The sequence below is a fragment of the Lagenorhynchus albirostris genome, chromosome 2 (genome assembly GCF_949774975.1).
Source record: "Lagenorhynchus albirostris chromosome 2, mLagAlb1.1, whole genome shotgun sequence".
Lineage (NCBI taxonomy): Eukaryota > Metazoa > Chordata > Mammalia > Artiodactyla > Delphinidae > Lagenorhynchus > Lagenorhynchus albirostris.
The window spans coordinates 40,532,181-40,555,830 of record NC_083096.1 but is presented as its reverse complement, the minus strand read 5'-3'; the positions used below and the strand labels follow the sequence as shown (position 1 = coordinate 40,555,830).

The following is a 23,650-nucleotide window of genomic DNA, read 5'->3' as shown; positions in this document are numbered from 1 at the left end:
GCATTCATAGGTTTTCAGGGAGGATTAAATTAGATGATCAACATAAGGCACTTTGTGCCCGCACAAGTAGGAGCACAATAAATGTTGCTTCTTCCTTTATAATCTTACAGGATCTTTCACGAACGTCACTTCATTGTTTTCACCAGAGCCTGAGCTCCTCTATGGCGTCACAGTGGATGGTAAGTTCCCCCTGTGGGCTGCCTCTTGGAGTCACTGTCTAGTGAGCCTCCAAGCAACCCAGAACCCAGGGCTGGGCCCCTCCTCACTGTAGCCACACCTTGCGGTGGGCTCCAGCCCCGGACTCCCCTAGCAACCCCTGCTTGTCCCGTACTGGAACAGAGGAGCCCTGAGAGGGAGAGACCACCTTAACCCTTTGGAGGGAGTGGCTTGAGAGGGAGAGACCACCTTAACCGCAGATCAGCATCCAGGTATTAGCCAGAGGGAAGAAAGTCTGGCTATGAGAGAACTTCTGAGAATTGATTGAGTCAATTTTCAGAAAAGGCCCTGAGGGAGAGATAACCTCAGGGAAAGGCCAAAGCGACTTTCTCTTCTTCTTGGGCCTTTCTTGGGGGAGGTCTCTTTCTGACAAGAGGTGGTAACCACCTTGCTTTGGTGCCACCAGGCAAGATCACAATGAGAGGACAGAATTCACCCAGAAAGCAGGGTGTGGTAGCAGTCGTGAAGGGTGTCTGCCTTGCCCCCAGCCTGCATGCTGTACTCCAGCAGAGGTTCTCAAAGCATGGGCCCTGGGCTAGCAGCATCAGCATCACCTAGGAACACATGAGAAGTGCAGGTTCTCCGTCCTGCCCCAGACCTGCTCAGTCAGAAACTGGGGGAAGATGGGGAGAGGAGAGGAAGTCTGGATTCCTCTTTCCCAGGCCCTCTCTGAGGACTGGCTAAGTTCCTGCCGGACATTCTTATCTCCACTTCTTTTGTTTGCTTGAGTTGATTTCAGCAGATTTCTGAACTAAAGAGTTTTGAGTAATAAAGCAGGGGTCATTCAAAGAAAAACAGTAAGAGAAGCAAAGCTTTGAGGTGCCTATGCCCCCTGCTTCAGCATCCCCCGCTTTGGGTGCCCCAAAGCCGCTGATCAGGAAGCCTGGTCGTGACTAGTGCCCGCTGTCCCTTCTTTCTGGGCAGAGAGACAGACCATGCCAAAGTGGTTTGTCCCTCAGAATTCTGCCCAACGAAAAAATCAGGTATGGGCACAAATACTTATGTACAAAGATGTTCATCTCAGTATTATTTATACAGGACAAAATGGAAGGGTGGAACAACCCAAATAGCCAAGAGTGGAGGTCGAACCAATTATGGCATGTCCATATAACGGAATATTATGCAGCCACAGAAAATGATGTTTTTATAAAACACTTGGTGTCAAGGGGGAAGTGGTATCAAATAATGTTAAGTGATAAAAGATGAATACAAAACAGTATGTACAGACTAAACCCATATACATGCATAGAAAAAATCTAGAGGTAAACACAGAATGTTAACGGTGGTTATCATCTCTGGGTAATAGTATCATAGAGTCTTTTTATTTTTTTCTTTATACTATTTGGTATTTTCCAATTTTCCACAGTGAACATGTATTACTTTTACAAATAGGAGAAAACGCAATGACAGTGTGTGAACTTGGTTGGCCATTTTACTCCTGCAAGTCTCCGTTTCTTAAACCTCCGTGGCACCTGCCTAGGAACCCTCACCCTGCCTCCCGCACCCAGGGGAGAGAGTGTGATTATTGGCAGCTCCTCCCTGACAAAATATATTCTTCCTTAATCTCCACTTTCACCATAGTGTTTATCAAGAATCAGATGGATCTAAGAGCTGTTTCATTTCTTTCCCATCCTCTGACCACCTTACTTTGGTGACAGCAGTGACTAGCTATGTTGTCATAACTGGAACAGGCTCAGATGTGACCATGCCAGGCCCAGACTGCAAACAGATCTGGCAGAAAAGGAAAACAAGCAAGGCACGAGTGGGCCATTAATGCACAGGGGAAATGGAAAGAGGTTCAGCTGTGCCACTGGGGCTGGTCTGAGTCGGCCACGGGCAGCTCTGCCATGGTGCCCTGAGGACCGAGCAAGCTCTGGCAGCCAGTGATTCTTGGAGGTCAGCTGGCCCAGCCATAGGCAGATTCAGGCAACCAGAAAATAACACAACAGCCCAGTACAACACCTTGCGTATAGGGGATACTCAAATATCTGTTGAGTGGAGGAATAAATGAAACTTCATCACAGACTCTGGTGATCAAGACCCTCCATCAGAGGATGCCCTCAGGGCCAGGGGTCTGGGCACAGACAAGCTTGCAGGGAAAGGGGGCTGGGGAGAGAGCTCGGCTGTGTATAGAGAAATGGTGCTGGTGGGGAAAGCAGGAGCCTTAGAATCCAACCGAGATTTGAATCCCACCTCTATCACTAAGCGACTGGGTAATCCAGGGCAGTTTACCTAACCTTCCTGGCCTCACTTCTTCGCTGGCTACCTGGGGATAATTCTCCCCACCCTGAAGGACTGTTTTTGGATGTTTCCATGAGATAATGGAAGGCATGTGAAGGACTGTTACAGGTGTGCTCCCGTGGCTCAGCCTGAGAGCAGATTAAGGCAGGAACTCTCCTGTGCTCCAGGAGACATGGGCTCTCCAGGAACATGGGCAGGTCGCTGGCACCAGGCACCGGCTCTAATTGGCCACAGAGTCCACAGCCTCTGCACTGCCTGGTTCAGAGGCTGGCCAGGTCCAGGCCTGGAGAAGGATCCGGCAATGCGCTGGGGAAGAGGGATGCTGAGAAGCTGGGAAATGAAGAGGGGGCTGGCTTCTGAGGCCAAAAGAGTAGGAAACGAGAGTAAGGTGAGGGCGTGGGCACCCAGCAGGATCCTCAGGCAGAGGATATAAATTTGGTTTACTCTTTCTCAAGGGTAGATTTTGAATCTCGTTTACTTGAGGTGACGTGTCTCCATGAGGAATTTGTACAGCTCTTTGTTGGGTGTGCTTAAAGGGCACTCAGAGCTCCTCCTAGACACATGCTGTTTTCGGAATGGCTTCCTAATGTCATAGCAAAGACCTGAGGCAGGTTGTCTTCAGAGATGAGAGGTACTTACCCCCACACACGCAGTCCTTCTTCTCACACCCACTGGCCCTTCTTCCCAGAGCTTTCTTGTTGCCAAGTCCTGCCCTCACATCTCTGGGTTTATCCTTACTTGTAAAGCACACTGTATTTCATTGTTACCTGGCTAATCCACCAACCCTGTCCTACCTGCATCTTGGGCAAGATATGACGACACAGCACTTCCCACTCTCTCGTGGCTGCCTTCTGACATAGCCTGTACCAGACCATGAGCTTCCTCAGCGTGGGGGTCGTGTCTTATTGTCTGTCTGCCCTTTGCAGTTTTTAGCGCAGTGCCTGTTGCACAGCAGGCGCTCGACATCGGCTGGGTGAAATAAAGAGCGAAGGGGTGTAGCAGACACTGTGGATCGGCTGCCCAAAAGCCTTTCTCGACCTTCTCCCCTTGGTTTCTTCTACTGAGGGGTTGGAAACAAAATGCATACTCAATTTTCCTAGCTACCCTTACAGCAAGGGGTGGCCATATGAAACAGTTCTGGCCAACGAGATGTAAGTGCGTGTCTTCAAGGAAAGCTTTCTCTCCAGAATAAGAGGCAAACCTCTCTAAGAGAAAGCCTTTGATCCTTTTGCCCTTCTCTTTTCTTCCTACCTGGAATGCAACCATGATGCCTGGAGGCACAGTAGCTATCTTGCAACCTTGAGGCAACAAGCAATAGTCAGAAGGGCCAAGTGAAAAAGAATGAAGTATTATGATTCCTGATGGCATCACTGATGACACTGATGATTATTGCCAGGCTGACCAACCTCATGGTTTGTTTGGGACTGAGGGGTATCTAGAGATGCAGGACTTTTGATGCTAAAACAGGAATGGTCCTGGACAAATCTGGACTTTGCTCACTTATCCTATTCTATCCTAGCCCTGGACTGCTTATTTACAGAGACTTTTTATTATATAGTGAGAAAAATAGGCCCTATTTACCTCAGACATTGTAGTCAAGTTTTTCTCTTATTTGTAGTCAAAAGCATTCCAGTGGATGCACGTGAAAGTTGGTATTTCTAAGATTCAACAAACAAACATGTACAGAGTTGCAGGTCATTAAGTGCTAGCTGCCTTCACAGAGGTTATCTCAGTTGAGTTTCATTATGATTCTTCATGGTAGGTTTTGTTATACCCACTTTACAGATGAAAAAACTGAGGCACCCAGAAGTTTAGCCCACCTGGAATCCAAGTCCTGTACATTAATGCAATGCCCTTTTCCCCCATAGCCACTCTGGCTCATTTTCTTTTAACTCAATATGTGATCACTTAATGTTATTCTACGAGTGGGCATCATTCTTTTTGAATGAAGGAAGTCACTGTGAGTTGCAGTATTGCCTTCTCTTTATGGTTTATTTCTGGATAAGTCAAAAAATCCTGGTGATTCGGCTTGTTTCTCCATCATTACCGTTAATGAATAAGAGAGAATTGGTTTGCATAGATTTAAAGAAGTTTTTAAAACTATTCTTGAATGATTCAAAAGGTACAAAGGGGGGTGTAGTAAAAAGTCTCCTTTCCACCCCTGTTGCTTTATAGATGAATATTAGCAAAACTTCCATCAGTTTTAAATTGATGGTTTTGAATGTGGACCGTAATGAATAGTCCCTTAAATTTGTATTCAGCTTTTGAGATTACAAAATACTTTCAAAGGCACAGTCTCGTTTTCTCTTTCCAGCTGAGTGGGGAAATTTTCTTTAGACTCCATTCACAGTCACAGCTCTTGGCAGATCTTTGTCCCCACCCAAACCCCTGCCCTTCCCTATTCCCAGAGGCCAGGACTTCCCTCTGGGTCCCTTGCCCCTTTTGTAGGCTATCTGTCTATGACCAAGGCCACACCCTGGCTGGTGCTGAGTCTGTTGGGGCCTCCTGGGTACAACCATAGGCTCTTTATGTGTTCTTTGTATCACTCACTGCACCTGGAAGAGGCCTCTCCCAGAAGATGCTCTGAAAATGCTGTTGGTGGGCCCGCCGACTGGCCAACCTGCTCTTGCACATGTGTAGCCTATGAAATACCCTCTTCAATCAGCATACCTGACTTATTTTCTCTGACAGTTTGCATATTTATTTATAGCTTGCCCCTTATTAAAAGTGATGCTTATGAGGAGTCTGTAATATCATGGGAAGATGTTATTACATTAACTGAAAAAACATAATATATCTATATCTATGTATACCTACATCTATATATATCATATAATTAAGACTCTCATTACAAAGTCTACGTATAGAACAATTTCTGGAAATAACTAAATATTTCCTCCCTCTCAGCTCAACTGTACCTCTTACCCCAAATTTCCTCATCTCAGTTGGGATCCGCCAGTTCCCAAGCCAGGCTCCTTAGCGTTCTCATCCTCGACTCCTTTGCCTCCACCCCCATGACCAGCACAACTGGCCACCTGTCAATCACAGCTGTCACTAAGTCCTGTCCATTCTCCTCCTTAGCTCTCCCAAATTTCTCTGCTTTTCTCCACCCCCACAGCAGCCTCCCGAGTTCAGCCCTCACCATCTCATACCCAAGTTTCGGAAACATCCTGAAAACTAGGCTCCTGCCTTCTAAATCTTTCTCTACCTTGATCCATTCTCCACATTTCAGTCGGGGTCCTTTTTCTTTAAAAAAAGAAAAGAGTTTTGCAACACTCCCCGCTTACAGGTCTGATTGTATCCCATCGTCCTCAGGAAACTGCTGAATTCCCTTCACAGTCTGGCTCCGGCTCCCTTCTCCAGCCCCTCGCTTGCCTTTCCAGACGCTGCCCACCGCCCACTAGCTGTTTCTGAACCCCTCGCCTCCAGGTCCCGCACGACTGCTCTGTACGCTGTGCACCCTCCCCTGGGTTGACTTCTGCTGATGCCTCAGGTCTCAGCCTCACCAACTTTCAAGAAATAAGGTTAAGACAGAAAAAGTCAACCAAGTTAGCTGAATAATGATCCTGGGTTTTCCTCATGATGTAGATAATGACCCAGTCAATCCATCAACCATTCATTCATCGAAGAATCATTAATTCCGCTCAGATTTATTAGACATAATACATCTAATGTCCCAGGGCACCACTGGTTCTAGGTGTCAGCCCATATGTCTCTTTCAGCAGGTTCGTTCATTCAGTCAATCTGCATTTCCATCTTTCATTTGTATTTACTCAACAGATGGCCATGAAAAAATGAACAGAAGGGTCCTCAAGGGTCATGATGGGGAGGAGAACACAGGCTTACAAACACATCATCATGCAGCATGGTCAGTGCCATGAAGAGGAAGGCAAAGCACTGCAGGAGATCAGAGACAGTCTCACAGCAGAAGTAAGGCTAAATTGACAGGTGTTAACAGGAAGATAGGGCATGAGAGATCAGGAGACAAGGAATCAAGAGAGGGAGGTTCTTTCCAGAAGAGGACATAGCAGGTACAAGGCTTAGAGATTCATTAAAACCTGGCTCTACCAGGACCCGAGTAATGTGTGCAGGATGACTAGGGTGCTGGGAAACATCCATCCCCTACATCCTGCCTGCCGCTGGCACCTCATCCTCATCAGAATGGAAACACTTTCTCCTTCCTCCTTCTCCAAGTCCTATCCATTCTCAGCCCACTCAAGACCTACTTCCTTCATGAAGAAGCCTTGTTGGACTGTGAACCAAAAAGATAGGCATTTAATTCCATTCTGTTTTGTACATTGCCCTTTAAAGATTTCATAACAAATCTCAGCTTCCTACCAAACTGTAAAGTCCTTGAAGAGAGGGACTGTGATTTATACTTATTCTTAAATGCCTCTGGGCATGCAGGCAAGAAACCTAGAGCTTCTCTGTGAAAGCTCATTGAAGCAACCTTCCAGGCCTGCAAAGGCAGCCCTAACCTCAAGCAGTTACTGGTGAGTCTCTTAATACATACCTTCCGTCATCATCTGCTGTGATATCGATTATAGGCTTGTGCTGAGGGCTGATTAGATGCCATTAGCGTGCTTTTATGATTCTTGGAGAAGAGGCAAGTAATGATGCTACCAGGAATTTAGGGGGATTCCCATTAGAAGTCCCTAGTTCTAATCATCCTTTGAATTTACTGTTAATTAACTTCTCACCCATGGGAAGTAAAAAGTGTCATCTGTGAAGCCCTGAATTTGTAGATAGAAGAACCAGGTCTTTTTGTTCCATCTCTACCATGTATCAGCCTTGTGACCTTTGACAAGTCACCTATGCAATTTTTAACCTCAGTTTCCTCCATCTTTAAAATGGGAATAATAATACCTCACAGGGTTATAACTGCTCTCACAGGGCTATTGTAAAGATTAATTGTGGTAATAGATGTGAACTTGATTGGTAATATGTCATTTAAAAATCAGAAAGCACTTTTATCTTTATTATAAATGAACGTTCTCTTCCCTCTGTTTCATTCTCAGCATTCACAATCCAGACACAATCTCTCCACAGGGAAGTAAGTGAACTGTACTGATTTTTAAAAATATTTATTCATTGATTTATTTGTTTGGCTGCACTGAGTCTTAGTTGTGGCGCGCCGGCCTTAGAGTGCACGAGCTCAGTAGTTGCAGTGCACGCACTCTCATAGTAGTCACAGCGCACAGGCTCCAGAGTGTGCGGGCTTGGTAGTTGCGGCACGCAGGCTCTCTAGTTGTGGCACACGGGCTCTAGAGCATGCGAACCCAGTAGTTGCAGTGTGTAGTCTTAGTTGCCCCATGGTATGTGGGATCTTAGTTCCCTGACCAGGGATCGAACTTGCATCCCTTGCATTGGAAGGCAGATTCTTAACCACTGGACCACGAGGGAATTCCCTGAACTGTACTGATTTTAAGGAGAGAGTGTGTCTTTCATCTCGTATCTAGGAGATCTACTGTAACAACCTTCTCAGGCCACCATAGATGTTGGGATAGTTGTGTGTGCCTTACTTGGGGTTGTAGGTCCTCAGGGCAGGCATGCTGCATACCATGTGAGCTGCCCTATCACGCTCAGACCACAGTGGAATGGCACCCACTAAGGAAGCTGCCCAGGCTCAGCTCTTGGAACATTAGTTTTTCCCAGGGAGAATTCTCTATTCCAGGCTATCCTCTTCCGAAAGAGAGTTCTGCTTAGATTTTTCAGGGAATGTGGTTAAGAAATACAAACAACAAAAGTGGGCCCCAAACCTAAGACCCTAAATGAGAAGGGGAGGAGGGGACTCTGGAGGGAGAGACAGTCACGTCTACACAGCCGGCACTAATCTAACCAGTAATCAGAGGCCTGGACTCAAAGCCTATCTCTGATACAGACTGGCTGTGTGACTTTGGGAAACTCACCCAACCTCTCTGAGTCTCTAAAATTATACCCTGTAAAATGAGCATAGTAATGCCTATCTTTTGGTGTTATTTAAGGATTAAATTTGTATGAGTTTTACCAAATGCTACCAAATGCTATGTGACTACGAGTTGACTATAAATTTATCTGCCTAAAGGAATCATTCACAATAACCCAAATGAATTGTGTGTCTCTAGGCCTCCATGAGGTTGTCGGTTAAGGGGCTTTAAATGCGACTCTAAGAACCACCTCAAGGTCTGAAAAGGCATCTCTTGCAGATGAGGGGCGTGCCATGAAAGCCAGTTGGTTTCCATAAGAAGCCGAAGGCCACCCCCGGCTGCCTTTGTTCCCTGTACACAGCCCCTCCCTGGAAGAGCACCGTTGCGTCCCCTCATGCCTACCTGTACTCCATGCTTTATGGTTCCTAAGGCCCTTCCGCTTTTTCATTCTTCCAATAAACCTGTTAGCTTAGCAGAGCAGATACACCCTCTCTTCGCCCACGTGCACTTTTTATGGATCACTTGCCTGAGGCCACAGAGCTCAAAAGGATAGCTCCTCTGCAGCCTGGAACCCCCAGGTTGGAGGGTCAGCTGGGATTTGAACCCAGGTTTCTAACAGCCTTGCTGCCCATAGCCCAAGCCATGAGCCCAAGTTTAACAAAAGCGCTATGGGCCGCAGTCTTGAGGGTAAACAGACCCCCTCCATTAACATAGAGTTCCTTGGCAACCCTGGCTAGACCTGGGCACCTGCTACCACCCATGGGTTTTTATTTTCTTGCATTTGTTTCCCAGGGAACCAGCAGGCGCTTGCTCTCCCTGCTTTGGTCCTTTCTCCCCGAGTGTAATTGGGAGCGCCCTGCTGGCCTTGCGCTATGATGAATGGGCTTCCTCAGGCAAGCGGGCAGTGACTGAAGCCCTGCCAGCATATGGGCCCTCCTCTGCAGCACCACACTCAGATGCGATTAGCTCCGAGCGTCACAGTGCTTGGCAACAGTTCCGGGAGGCAGCGAGGCCTTTGTTCAGGCCACTGTCCTGTCAACTGGCTACAGTTCATTTGGCTGCCAGCCTCTTGGCCTTTTGCATCATCCTGGCCTGCTCCCTCCTCCCTCAGCTAGTGGTTAGTCCATCATCCCAGATTTTTCAGGGAAGATTTGGGGTGTGCCTGTGAAGTTCCTGTGCCTTCCCCTAAAGCAGCTTTGGAATTATCTAGACCATGAGCAAATGCTGCATGGTTTAGGAGGGCGGCTCCTGGGACTTCTCCTGTTTGCCGGTGCAGAGGAGGAAGGACCAAGCGTGGCAGAATTTGGCCGAGCGCCAGGCACTTGGATCTGTACAGCCAGTGTTGGTGGGCGTGGGGGGTGCTCGGCGTTTGTTGCTTCAGCATGTTTTAGTGGAGCACGTACTATGCGCCTGGCACGTTCTAGACCCTGGGGATAAAGCAGTGAGCAATGCAGATGAAAATCCCTGCCTTACGGGGCCAACATTCTGAGGTGGGAAGGGGAGTGAGGAGAAGAGACAGACAAATAAACTTAAAAATAGCTATGTGAGGCGCTTCCCTGGTGGTCCAGTGGTTAAGAGTCAGCACTCCCAATGCAGGGGATACGGGTTCGATCCCTGGTGGGGGAGCAAAGATCCCACGTGCCAGGCCACGCAGCCAAATTAAATGAATGAATGAATGAATGAATGGCTCTGTTAAAGGTTACTATGGAGAAAATTAAAACAGGCAAGAACCTGGCCGTAGGGGACCCTCTTCCCAGCACCCACACAGTGCGTCCCTGACTCTGATCTGTCCAGCTCGTCAGGGCTGGGTCTGAGTCCCACACCTTCCAGCTGCAGCTGATGGGGGCTGCTAGGATGGGAAGCGCTCCTAGAATAACCTGCCAATCCTGCCGGCAGGAGTTATGCCCCAGGAGGCAGACTCCACCCAGTGCAACTCCCTCCAGGATGTCCTCTTCTGCTATATTTTCTCCTCCTCTCTCCCCCAAATACTGACTATCTGAACCCAGCCATTCAGACCTGCATAGTCCAGTGCAGGGACTAGTGGGGAGACCAACTAGCAAACAGACCACGATAGTACAGAATGCTGAGAGATCTGGCAGGGCCTGTGTAGGGTCTCTGGGAGCCCTGGGGCGGGGCTGGGGCAGAGTTTTCTGTAGGGGGCTGTTCTGTGTATTGTAGCACGGTCGACAGCATCCCAGGCCTCGACCTGCCACATGCCAGTAGCACCCTGCCCCCAAATCAGGACAACAAAAATATCTCCAGACATTGCCAAATGTTCCCTTTTGCAAATTGCCCTTCACTTGAGAACCACCAGTTTAACTCAACGTCACTCAACTTATTTGACCAAGAAGCACCTTTTATTTTGGGGAACATCTGTTAACACTGCACGTGCCTGTGTTATTCCGAACACTCCGGGAAGTGCAGCCCAGGGGAGGGTGCACAGCATACAGAGCCGCCGTGCGGGATCTGGAGGTGAGGGGTTCAGAAACAGCTAGTGGGCGGTGGGCAGCGTTTCCCAGTTACTTCCCTACCGCAGAGTCAGGGACTTGGGATCTGGGCCCTGGCTGGCCCTCTGGCCATACCCCGCACCACATCGGTCTCTACTTTTTACTTCAGTAAAGCCCAACAGTTGGCAGCTGCCTGTATGCACTCTGCATTTTATGCCCTGGGCCTTTGCTCGGGCTGCTCCCACTGCCTAGAGTGCCCTCCCCACCTGTTCTTGCCTGGCTCACTGAGTCATTCTTCAGGATTCCACTTGGGTGTCACCTCCTGCAGGAAGCCTCCCCTGATGCCCAGACAGGACTGAGGACCCACTTTGCTCATGAACTCCCATCACACCTGACCCATGGTCTTGCTCTCCTCTGAGACCTGAGACAGGACCTGTGGTCCTCTAGTCCTCCAGCCCTATAGTGTTGGTTGTTTGGGGTTATGGGCCCACTTCTCCCACTTGACCTTCAAGACAGAGGCTCTGTTTTCATCTCCAGAACCTGGCAAAGAGTCTAGCACAGAGTAGATTCTCCATAGATGGCAAAATGAATTGACAAGTAAACAGAGCACAGAGATGGATGAGATACAGAGAGTGAGGACAAGAGAACACAGGCTTGGAGGAGGGTCAGAGCCAAGGGGCAATCATCTTTCTACAGCAGAAGGGGCAAATGATGAAGTGGCCTGCCCCTCATTCCTCTTTCCTTCAGGCTAAACACTTCAACTGCCTTAACCTTTCATCCCGCATCCACCTCACTTCCCAGCCCTCTAATCATCTTTGTCATTCACATCCCTCCGTGCCTTCTCTGCACTTTCCAAAGGCCACTTTTGTGTTTAATGTGACGTGTTCAGAGCAGCAGGAATACGAGCCTGTTTCCCCGAGAGCATCACTTCCACTTAATTAGCTTGGGATTCCACAGTTCCCGAAGCCTCACCGCCACCGGCCTGGTGGCTGTGGGAGCAGCCCTGCCTCTGGGCACCAGCAAATTGTTCACACAGAGAAGTGAATGGAGAGAACTGGTGATTATGCTAATGATTTCCTTTTCTGTGTCAGGACTGCTCCACAGGGAGGCCGGGCTTCTGGGTCTAGAGGGCAGAGGTGCAGGATGTGGAGGGGGTACCAGGCCTGGAAAGACTTGGTGCTCTGAGCTGGGGGGTGGAAAGTCCACACTAGAGGAGACATGTGAGGGATGTGGCATCTTGGCGGAGTTAGTGCCCTCAGCTGTGACGGGGGCAGAATAGGGGTCCAGGGCCTTCACAGATTCAAGGCTCTCGAATCCACAGCGGTCCTGTGAAGCCGTGATGGACAGGTGGAGGGACAGTCCCTAGGTACCGGCTAGGAGCTAGAACACAGGAGCAGCGAGGAGGTCATTCCAACCCAGATCTTGTTAACTCCCAGTCCGAAGGACTTCCATTACCCCACAGCCCTTTCTCCTGGTGGACTCAGTGTCAGAGACAGAGGAGGTAGTGCTGGAGGCAGAAGCCCTTTAGCAGCCCTGATATCACATGACAGAGGCCCAGCGCGTGGCCAGCCAGCCTTAGACTCCCAGGCTGCGGCACCCTGGCCAGCCTGTCGGCCTCTCGCGTTGGCAGTGGCTTCAACCAGTTGGAACCTGTGGTTTCTCCTCATGTGCCTTCTGTCCAACCTGCCTGTGCCGCCTGCCTCGGCTCGCCACACAGCAGCTGCCTTGGGAGCCACGTGGACCCCTCACCCTTTAACAGCCCAGCAAATTCCGGCCACATTGACTGCTGTTCATCACTGGGGCTGGCTGGTGTTCGTCAATCAGACCATCATCGGTCAGTCAGTCCATCAGTCAACAGATGTCTGTTGAGGGCCAGGCACTGTTCTGGGTGATGGAGATACAGAGGAGAATGAGGCAGAGCTCCTGCTCTCGGGGAGCTTGTTCCCATCCTCAAGGAGTGGGGTGGGGACAGTTTAGTGCAGGGAGAGGCAGAGGACCCTGTGGGCTCCAGGACCTGCCTCGCTCTTTAATGAAGTCCAGCTCCACTGCAGACACTCAGAGGTAGCTTTTAGGTGGGCGATCCTGAGGAGGCTGCTGCCTGGGCTAATGCCCCCTGGTTCCCCCAGGATGCATGGAAGCAGCAGGAGATGCCTCTCACTCACACACGCACACCCACACACACACATACACTCTCACACACAAGCTCAAGTATGCTTAGTAAGAGGCCTGGGGGTTCCTGAAGGGACACAGGGTCTACCAGTTCTGCCCCTGGTGGTGGGTTGAGGTCATTTAGCCTGGAAGTGGTTTCCAAAATTGACTGCTCTGGCCAAACTTCATGCCACATTGATGGGAGGCACCAGGTGGAGAGATGAACAGCACAACTGGACACCCAGGTGCAGGATGGGGCGAGTGACCTGAGCCCTCTGGGCCTCATTTTCCTCTGTGAAGTAGGGACTGCACTAAGCCTGCCTCACAGGAGGGTGTGTGTGGATTAAAGATGCACAAAGTTAGCATGGAGGGCACATGGCAAGGGCTCAGTAAATGGCAGCTCAGTTGCCTCCCTGCCCCCTCCAAAAGAAGCCTTCTCTCTGCCTTCTCGTTCACACCTCCTTGGCAACTGTCCAGGGTCCCAAGAGTGTGCTGCCTGGGAAGAATTCAGTTACAGAAATACTAGGCCACATCCGGAACTTCCCTGCGGACAGCTGGTCCTGGATCCTGTGCCTCCCCTGGGAGCGCTGTGCTGCGTGTTGCTGTCTCTGTCACGCCCCTGGTGGTGGCCTCGGGGAAGTCACCCAAACTCGCCCAGCCTCAGTTTCCGCCCCGTCAGCTAAGGATAAGAGTATCTCCCTCAAATGCTAGTTGAGAGTATGAAGTAATACAGTGTAGGAGTGGCCACCTTTCTTTATTCTGAAGAAAGCATGAGAGGACAGAGCACCAAAGGAGAGGACAGCAGGAAGCCAAGTGGAGGAGCCAGGAGCTGAGGGGGGCACGTGGGGCCCGACCAGAGTCAGCACAGAATCCTAGCAGCCGCACACGGGAGCTCTCACTGCCTGCTGGCGCTGTGCTCAAAGCTCTGTACCCACCGTGCCTCACCGAATCCTTACAAAAGCCTCATGGGTTAAGTATTATCCCATTTCACAGATGGAGAAATGAGAGGCTAGAGAGGTTAAGGAAGCTGCCTAAGATTGCTCAGCTTGGAACAGGCAGAGCCAGGATTCAACCCCAGCTGTCTACCACCACGGTCCCTCCACAGTGCTGCCAGCTCGGGTGAGGGGCAGGGTCTGTCCCAGCTGGGCCTGGAGGCCCTGAGTCACTGCATCCCTCATCTGTGAAGTGGGTGTGAGCATTCCAGCTCTGAATGGAATGTGTGACATTGACTTGAGGGTCCTTGCCCCTCTCTAGCCCTGAGAGGGAAGCACTTTGTAAACAGGGGATTACCTATTGGCCCTGCCGCCTTGAGCCAGATCTCTTGTCCTGCCAAATTGTTGGAATGGTTCAGTGACAAGTGTGTTCTTAGGAAGAAATTTATGATGCCTTTTTCAGAGTGAGTCACCGAATCCCTGTGGTGAGAGGCACGGGGGAAGGGCCTTCTGCAGAGATAGGCTAACTCGCCCTGGGCCTGGCTGCCTCCTCAGGCCCACCTGAGGGTGAGTGCTGTCCAGTGAGGGTGAGGGCAGGGGGGAAAGGGAGGAAGCCTCCAGCTGGGGAAAGTGGATGCCTCGCAGTGGATTTGTATAGATCTCAAAGGGCTCCAGAATTCACTTTCTGCCTGCCACCGAATTTCCTAGGGTGCTTCTGAGTCAGGCTCCGGGTCACTCCCCGAGTCCTTTCCAAGGCTTTTGCATAACCCTCCCAAAACAAGGTCAGCCAAAGAATATTTCACAGTTTGGGTGAATCCTCTTCTCTCTACCTTTGAATCACAAAAGAGGAAGGTGATACAAATTTAAACTTAAGAGAGAGGAAGATTTAGCTTAGGTGTTGCAGTTCTGTTGGGATTGTTTTTTTTCCCTTAAAAACTATACACTGCCATGTTCATGAGGAAAGCTCCAGCCTTAAAAGTTGACTCTTTCGGTCATAAATGTGACTATGTTAGAAGGGCTAGTATGAGAAAATGTCTGTTGAAGAATAGCAGGTAATCTCCTTAGACAATTGTCACTGAAGGTCACCTGACAAGGCCGACCCTCCCCTGTCTGCTCCTGGGTGCAGCGTGAGGACTTCTTTGATGTACCCAAACCCACAGGTTAGGATGGAGCACACACACAGGGCTCAGGATACTTGGTCTGCAGACGTTGAAATGCCCATAGCATGGACACTGTGAAAACCAGCTCCCTTCACTGGTGGTCACTTGTCTAGTCATCCATATTTTGCAAACAGCTAAAGGTCAGGATGCAAAAGCAGACTGCTGGGCAGCAAAAATTGGAGTCCATAGTGTCGTTCACTGTGAAGCTCACCCCCTCTCCAACAGGAGAGCCCATCTGGCTTTTTCAGGTACTGTTGACTCCTACTTTAATCGTAATTCTAACATGATAAACACTTCTATTTCTCAACCCAAACCACATTAGAAGGGTATAAGTTCGAAGGACAGAAGAGCCTCTAGAGCTGAGATGTTCAGTATTTTGAGGGTTAATGACCTCTCTGAGACTCTAAACTGAGAACTCTAGCCCCAGAAAGATGCTTTCACATCCGGTGTGTTCTGTGCAGTACCAGGTGGTTCTTAGCCCCTGAGGCTCAACCATAAAACCCAGATTAAGAACCCCAGCTGCAGAGACTGGCACACCTGTGAGCTGACCGCTCGGACCTTGGAGAGCAGGCCCAATGACTCTAACCCTGCTGCCTGTCCCCCGCCTGATGGAGCAGACTCTGCCATCCCTGACAGGTGGTGGTGGTCCTCACAGTGGCCCTGTCAGAGCCCAGGTGTGCTTGACGCACCCACCTAAGCAAGCAGGGGTGCGCGTAAAACACTTGCTGAGTGTGTCTGATGTGTCAGGCGCTCTTCTAGGTGCTTTATCTGTTTTAATTCATTGAATCCTTGCAACAGCCCTGGAAGTTATTTCTGTAAAACCCTGGACTTAAACTCTTTTTCTCAAACTCCATCTCTAGTGGTTAAATCATTAGAAATGTAATATTTTTCCAGAAAAATCACTTACTGATACTATTGGACACTTGCTTTGTATCAAACACTGTGCTAAGTATGGATTTTACATGTGTCAATTCATTTATTTTACATTTTTATGGATAAGGAAATTGAGGCTCAGAGAGTCTAAGTAATGTGCCTAAGGTAATAGGGCTGTAAGTAGTGGAACTGGGATTTGATCCAAGTTTCTCCATTTCTAAACCCTTCGATAGGAGTTATTGTGCTCTACTCCTCTCTCCATTGTGGGGTTATGGTCTGTATACTCACAACTACCTAGAACGATGGAGGTTTGGTTAGCAAAGTTCTGAAAAGAGTGTCTAGGACAGTTCCTTCAATGGATCTATCGGGGCCTAGCATTAATTTGCCCACTACTCACCCATGCTGTATAATCTGCCAGTCCAGGACACAGACCCTGGTGGTGTGGGGTAATACAAAGAGCAAGGAAGACTTCCAGTTAAACATGGAGGCTTGATCTCCTGCATTTATTTTCTCTCCCTCTATCATAGATTTTTTTTTTTGTAAAGATGACTGCAACAATTTTTCTTATTCTTGCATACATACCCCTTTACAGTGCAACTTTGCCACTCTTCCCATCAAGAAAAAAGGTCTTGAATCTGGGTTGACTTGCTTTGACTGATAGAATTCAGTGGAAGTGATACTGCATGACTTCTGAGGCTCGGCCTTAGGAGATCTGCAGCTTCTGCCTTGAATCTTTTGGAACGTTGCCCTGAGATTCATGTCTTAAGGAAGCTAGTCTAGTTTATTGGAAGATGAGGGGCCAGTGGAGGAGAACCGAGGCATCCCTGTCAACAGGCAGCAGCGGCCACCAGGCTTATGAACGGTCCAGCTTGTATTTTCCAGCCCAACCAACTGCTAACTGAATGCAGCTGCATAAGCGAGCCCAGGTGAAACCATCAGGGGAACCACCCAATTAACCCACAGCATAAAGAAAAGTAGTAAATTATTGTTGTTATAAGCCACTAAGTTTTGGGGTGATTTGTTATAATGATCATGGATAACTGATACAGCCCTCCTAAATTCTACGTCATTCACCTCTTTCCCCAAATAGCCACTAATAGTGGAATTCCAAAGGCTTTAAGCCAAAAGGCTGAAGAGAAGAGAGAAGACCATTGCAGGGGAAAGGCTTCCAAACGCTTTTCAGATGGGCATGTGGGTAGAGGAGCAGTCTCTGAGTGGAGCTGGGAAAGTCAGAGTCCACATGTGTACAAGAGAGGAAAATGATGAGAAGTGGACCAAGGAGCCCCACAGAGTCTACGAGGGTTGGGTGCTAAGAGGTACCAGGTACCACAGAAAACAGGAGTGAGGCCCAGGGCTCAGAAATGCAAGCACCACCCCCTCCTGGTCTCTTTTTCCATGCAAGAGACCAAAAGCCATTATCTGGAGAAGATGACTTGGAGATGCTCTGGACTCCAGGACTAGTCACAGCAGAGGGTGACAGTGAGGTAGGAGCTTGAAAACTGGGAAAGTAATCAAAAACTAAGTAAATTATGGCCCCTTAGACTCTCTGCCTGCTCCCAGGACACCAGCAGCTAAGTGTCACTTCCCTTCCAGGCAGACGATGGAAGATTCTTCTCTGGATAGATTGAATGCTTCATCACCCCCATCCTCTGTTCCTAGGAAAGGATCTCCACAAAATGTTACTTGAGGTTTCCCAGTAAAACAGCCTTCTAGCCATCTGGTCACCCTACTGTGACGTCTACTAGACTACAGGCTTGCCTTGCTCTTTAATATGGAGGGTCATCAGACATTTGAAATGAAAGAGAGGTCAAAACAAACAGAAAAGAAGGAAACAACATACAGCAAGCCAAAAAACCTTAAAATAACTTTTTAGAAGAACCTATAAAGTAGTAACCTCAGGAAAATATGACATAAAAATAGAACTCCGTGAGAAAGGAACAGAAAAGAAAGAGTTCTTGAAAAATTTAAATATGATAACTAAAGTAAAAAAAAAAAATCTCAACAGAAGGTGCCCAGCACAGTAAGCAAAAACCCAGTTCACCCCAGAAGCACATCAGTATCAAATTTTAGAACACAAAGGATAAAGAGAACATCATGAAAGCCCCAGAAAGAAAAAAAACCCTAACAGACAAAGAAATGGGAATTAGAAGGGCATCAAACTTCTCTCCAGATACACTGGATAGAGCGTAATGGGAAAATGCCCTCAAAATTCTGAAGGAAAATTATTTCAACCAGGATTTTATATTCAGCCAAATGATCAATCAAATGTGACGGGAAAGTAAAGACACTTTTAGACATGCAGGACTCAAAACCTGGGCTCATCATGAAAGAGGAAGCCCATGGCATCCAGGAACAGGGGCTCCAGCAAAGGAAAGGGCAGAGGGAAGTCTCAGGACCAAGAGCAAGGAGCCAGCCCAGCCTGAGCACTGGAACCAGCACGGGGAAGGGAAGTTTCCGGGCCAAGGGACACAGGGCAAGGACTGGCAGATTATACAGCATGGGTGAGCAGTGGGCAAATTATTGCTAGGCCCCCATGGATCCATTGAAGGAATTGGGGGAAATTGTTATACGTAGAAGAAACTAAGAAGTGGGAAAAGGGTGGGGGATTATTTTTGAAAAAATGCATGAGAAAAGGTATTTAGGTGGATATTTTGAAATCTAGAGTAAAAAGCAGAAAAAAAGAAGCTACTGAGTTGGAAGTGGTTGCTTCTGGGGAGCAGGGCACAGGAGTAGAGAGGGTTGAACTATGGGCCACTGGCTTTCACCATGCCTTTTAGCCCTATTTGATGTTTAACTATGGGAATAGGTCACTTTAATCAAATAAACATACATTTTTATGCAGAAATAAAGAGCATGGGCTCTAGAGTCCAGTTACCTGGGTTCAGATCTCTCTTACTCTCTTACTGATGGCAGGGCCTGGGTTGAGCCAGTGGCTCCTTATCTACCTTGTTTACAAGGTAGATAAGTTTCCTTATCTACCTTGTAAAACTGAGGTGAGGGTTAAACATAATTTCTGTAAAGGGCCTGGCACAGAATGTATGATCAATAAATCATAGCCATTATGATTTTTAAGACTTCTGAGAAATTCCATGGTAGAATGAAAGCAAACTCCACTGCCCCATGTTTGGGAGGAGCTGAGAAAACCTGAATAAATGTCACCTTTGCATTTGCTAGTATGTTCTCCAGCTGTTGTAAAACTGCAGACATTCTGCGGGCTCCCACCCCATCCCCTCGCTCTCTTGGTCATTAGTGTTGTCACAGTCCCCTTCCAGAGTGGCTTAGGAGAAGCTGGGCATGCGGCAGAGAGTGGCTTTTCACATAAAGGCCCGATTCATTCCCAGGGGCTGCTTGCAGGTTTTCCTTCTGAAGCAGTCGTCCCACACAGCAAGTTGCCTCCATGGGAGGGATCCAAAAGCAGCTCCAGGTAGGGACATTGGTGCAGGGCAGGCAGAAGGCAGCTCCAGGCTCAGCTGGGGGCGGGGAGCACGTGGGCATCAGGCAGAAAAGTCCAGTGCCTGACCTGCCAGGGTCCTGGGCTCAGAGCCACCACAGTGATCTGGTGCCCCACCCAACTAAGGGGGCCTCCAAGGAGGGCCTGGGGCTGCGTTTGCTCACCCCCTGGCCTAAATATATACACATACTTATTTAAACAAACATATTGAATGGGGAGAAGTCTGGAGAGAGAGAGGTACCCTAAGATGTTAACCAGAATTCTCTCTAAATGGTGGCATTTGCAGTGATTTTCATTTCTTCTTACTCATCTGTATGTTTCAATTCTGGTAAAATGATCATACGTTCCCTTTGTAGTTTTAATTAATAATAATGACAATAAAGAACAAGGTGATGAATCCCTGAAAAGGGAGTGGGTACATGAGGAAGGAAAGTTCTGTGGCCCCTAAAACGCACAAATGACCTTCAGCCTGAGAGACTTGGTAACAGCAGGGAAAACGCCAGCCCCCTGCCAGCCAGTGTTCCAAGAACTCAGAGACCCCCGCTTTGGGAGGGGTGCAAATGGGTGGTGGCGGGGCAGAATGACAGAAAACAGCTAAAGCCTCAATAACCCCTAATGCACGCAAGGTGCTGCTCTACGCTCAAACTCACTTAATCCTCACAGTGACCTCTTGAGGTAGGGTCACTTGTCATCCAACCTTAGTTTTTCCTTTTCTCCTTCACAGGTCCAGCCAAATAAGAGTGACTTGCTGTCTCCCATACGTGACCCTTAGTTTCCACTTCCTTGGAATTTTGTCTCCATGCCTTTGTTCAAGCTCTTTCCTCTTCCTAAACGCTTCCTCTCCTGCTTTCACACGCATAATGTCTCTCTGAGAGGGAGAGCAAGGCAGGATACTAACTCTTTCCTCGAGTAACCTCCGTCCCTTCTGAATTCTTAGAATTCTCACTTGGTAACACCATTCTGCCGGCTTCATAATTAGTGCTGCAAGTTATGTTATAGTACATCAACCCAGGTGCTCGGAAGAGGCATACAGAGTGGGGCAAGACGTGGTCCCGGCCCTGAGGGGCTTTCTGCCAGCCTAGGGAGAAGATACCAACACAGCCAAGTACCCACAATAGAGAAAGGCCTTTAGACTAAGTGCTAGGGAGAGGAAGAGGGTCTGGGTTCGGCAGGGAGGCCTCCCAGAGGAGGTCAAGTGAACCAAAGAGGCCTTGAAAGGTGCCTGGGATTCCAGCAGGTGGAGAGGGAGAGGAAGGGGCCCCAGCGAGGGAGGCAGGAGGGGTGATGCTGCGCTGTAGTTTAGGGAGCGTGAACTGGTAAGGGCAGGGTTCCTGCTGGCTCATCTTTGCCTCCCCAGAACAGTTCCTGGCCACAGGACACGTCTCTCCTGGCCCATGGTGAGTGTCACAGGGCCAGCCACAGTGAGCATCAGAGACACCAGGCTGATGCACTGCCCTGGGAAGAGCCTCCCCCCCATCTCACCAGGTAGTGCCCATAGTGTGTAGGCAGAGAATATCTATAAATGAGTGGTGGGCAGCCCATGAAAGGACTCCTGGGCCTGCTCCCAACTGTCAGGGCCCTCTGTGAGCTGCAGCAAGGCACTTCTCCTCTCTGGTCCTTTGTTTCCCCAGCTGTCAGGTGAGATGACCTTGAAGGTACAGGGAATCCTGTGGCAAGGGGATGAAGCCCATCGGCCATGGAGCCAGGACACCTGGGCACAAATCTCCAGCTTCCTGAGTGACATCAGTAAGTAAATCTCTCTAAGCCTCAGTTTCCTGCATTGTAAAAGGGACAGTAATACTGCAAAACCTAATCAGAACATCATACGTAGGATCCCAAGAATTCCACTGCACAAAACTTGGAGTCTCATTACAGTGAGGATTAAGGAAGGATGGGACACTTGGAGCTAATCGCATTGTGTCTGTTCAATCATTATGAGGTGTTATAGTAGGATTCTTGTGGATTAAATGTGTGTGTATATATATATATATGTATATATATGTATATACAATATATTAAAAACACACAGTACATGTGCAATGGAAGTGACTAGCAGTAGTAGAACAAGAGCTCCCCAGCTGGCTAAGTGCGGGCTCTCTGAGAGAGGAATAGTGGGCTGGCTGGGAGCACGTCAGGGTCGGACTCTGGCAGGGCTGCTGAGCCTGCACTCCCTGAGGCCAGGAATCCTGACAGCCTGGCTGCTTCCAGGGCTGGTTTCGCTCTTCCCAAGATTAGATCCTAGAAATCCTGGGGAAAACGCTGACTGGGACATTACCTCTGGGCAGGCAAGAAATGTTTTTCAAGTTCCCATGAGATAACTGGAGGACAGAGATGTCAATTAGAAACCACTCTCCCCTTTTTTGTTAAAAATACTCAGAATCGTGTGCGTTGTTAGTATCCCAAGCACTTATTCCCCTGTTAGCATCTATCACAAGAGAGAAGTTAAGCTCTTTTTCCACAGAAGGAAAGCAGTGTCAGAATAAAGCCAGCTCCTACCTCTCCAGCCCTGGCCCTGGCCGTCCCCCCTCCCTGGGCGGGGACTGCAGAAGGCTTGCTGCAGGGGGGCAGGGCTGCCAGCCTCCCCACTCCCTACCCCTCACTGTGACGAGCTACCTCAGGCTATCGCAGATGCTCCCATGCCAGGGGCAGCTCAAGTAGGAGCCTGGATCCCACGTGCATCCTGGACAAGAGCTAGGAAAGGGTTTCCTGCTGCGATCTGGGCACAGCTCCATTCTGCATCTTATAAGCACAGGTATCAGAGTGGGAGAGGACCCTTGAGAGCCTCCCCTTTTACTAAATGAGCTAAAGCCTAGAGAGAGGTTGCCATGCCTCCCTGGCTCTCTGTCCCCTTTGCTGGTCCCTTCTCACCTCCCGAGCTCTAAATGTTGGTGTGCCCTGGAGCTCAGAGCTTGGATCCCCCCACACCATCTCACAGACCTCACCCAGGCCTGCAGCTTTATGTACCATATGTATGTGCCTGCTGACAACTCTCAAATGTACATCTCCATTCCAGACTCTATTCTGACCTCGAGATTCATACATTCAACTGCCCACTCAGCTTCTCCACTGGGATGTCTAATAGGCACCTCGCTCCTCATGGGTCCAAAACTGACTTCCTGATCTTTTCTCCTCCCATAGTCTTCTCCATTTGAGTTCATGACAGCTCCATCATTGCTCAGGCCAAAAACCTTGGAGTCACTCTTGGCTTCTGTTTCTCTCATACTCACGCCCAATCCATCAGCAAACCCTTCCACATACATGTAGATCCTGATCACTTCTCCCCATCTCTCCCTCACCCTGCTCCAAGCCACCATCAGTCCTGCCTTGTTTGCAGTAGTCTCCTTAGTGGTCTCCCTGCCTCCACCCTTGTGTCCTGTAGTCTGTTGTGAACCATCCCAGGAGGCAGACTATCCTGTGAAGATAGAGGTCAGCTGAGGTTTCCCCTCAGCGCAATGCCCTCCAGGGGTGCCCCATCTCATCCAAAGCAGTGGTCCATCTTATCTTTCCATCTACACTTGTAGGATTCACTGCCCGCTCACTCCACTCCAGCCCCAGTGGCCTCAAACCCACCAGGCGTTCTCCCACCTGAGGCCTTGGTGTGTGCAGCTCCTCTGCTTGGGACTCTTCCCCCAGGTTTCCATGTGCTCACTGCCTCCCGTCCTGGGCACAGCCTCGTTCCTGTCTGTATGCAAATGCCACCTTTTCGGTGAGGTCTTCCCCAGCCTGATTAGTTACAATTGCACCCCCTCCAATTTCTGTCCCCACTTTTTACTTTCTTTTTCTCCATGACGCTTATCACCGTCAAACATACTATAAACTTTATTTATTTTGTTTATTATTTATCTCCTCTAATGGGAATGTAAGTCCCCTAAGGTTAGAGATTTTTATCAGACACACAGTAAGTGCTCAACAACTGTTTGTTAACTGAGCGAATGAACAGGAATCAATGGTTCTGGTGCGTCTGCATCAGCTTTTCCCATGAGAACCATTGCACTTAGCCGATGAATGGAAGAGCAAGAAAACACCTAGATCATCAAGTTCAATACCTTCTTCACTTGAGGGACACTGAGATTTAGCAAGGAGGAGGATATCCCAAAACATCACAGCACATTGACTTTAGAGCTGGGGCTGGGAATGGATCCTCCTGTCTCCCAAACAGAGCCTGTCCTCTGGTCCCCCTGCCACCCACGGAGGTCACTCCCTTCTGACAGCAATTTCCAGTCTCCTGAGCTATAAAGTTATAACAAGGAACCTACAGAAAACAAGGAAATGAAGT

At 48.9% G+C, this 23,650-nt stretch overlaps 1 protein-coding gene across 15 annotated transcripts in view; it reads left to right on the top strand.

Annotated features, from left to right (window-relative positions):
- The window catches only part of LOC132509720 (uncharacterized), a 93,510-nt gene that overhangs the window by 43,891 nt on the left and 25,969 nt on the right, over nucleotides 1-23,650 (top strand). For 9 of the 15 annotated variants that reach the window (XR_009537123.1, XR_009537118.1, XR_009537128.1 and 6 more), the window contains 2 exons: nucleotides 111-179; nucleotides 21,006-21,120. Coding sequence is in view for 8 of the 15 variants with exons in the window: in XM_060131073.1 (XP_059987056.1) it covers nucleotides 111-179; nucleotides 21,006-21,120 (184 nt within the window). In the remaining 7 variants the exon portion in view is untranslated. Of the gene's footprint in view, nucleotides 1-110; nucleotides 180-7,475; nucleotides 7,511-20,098; nucleotides 20,772-21,005; nucleotides 21,121-23,650 lie in introns of all 15 variants that reach the window. The other 6 variants (XR_009537126.1, XR_009537119.1, XR_009537122.1 and 3 more) reach the window with 2 other exon arrangements.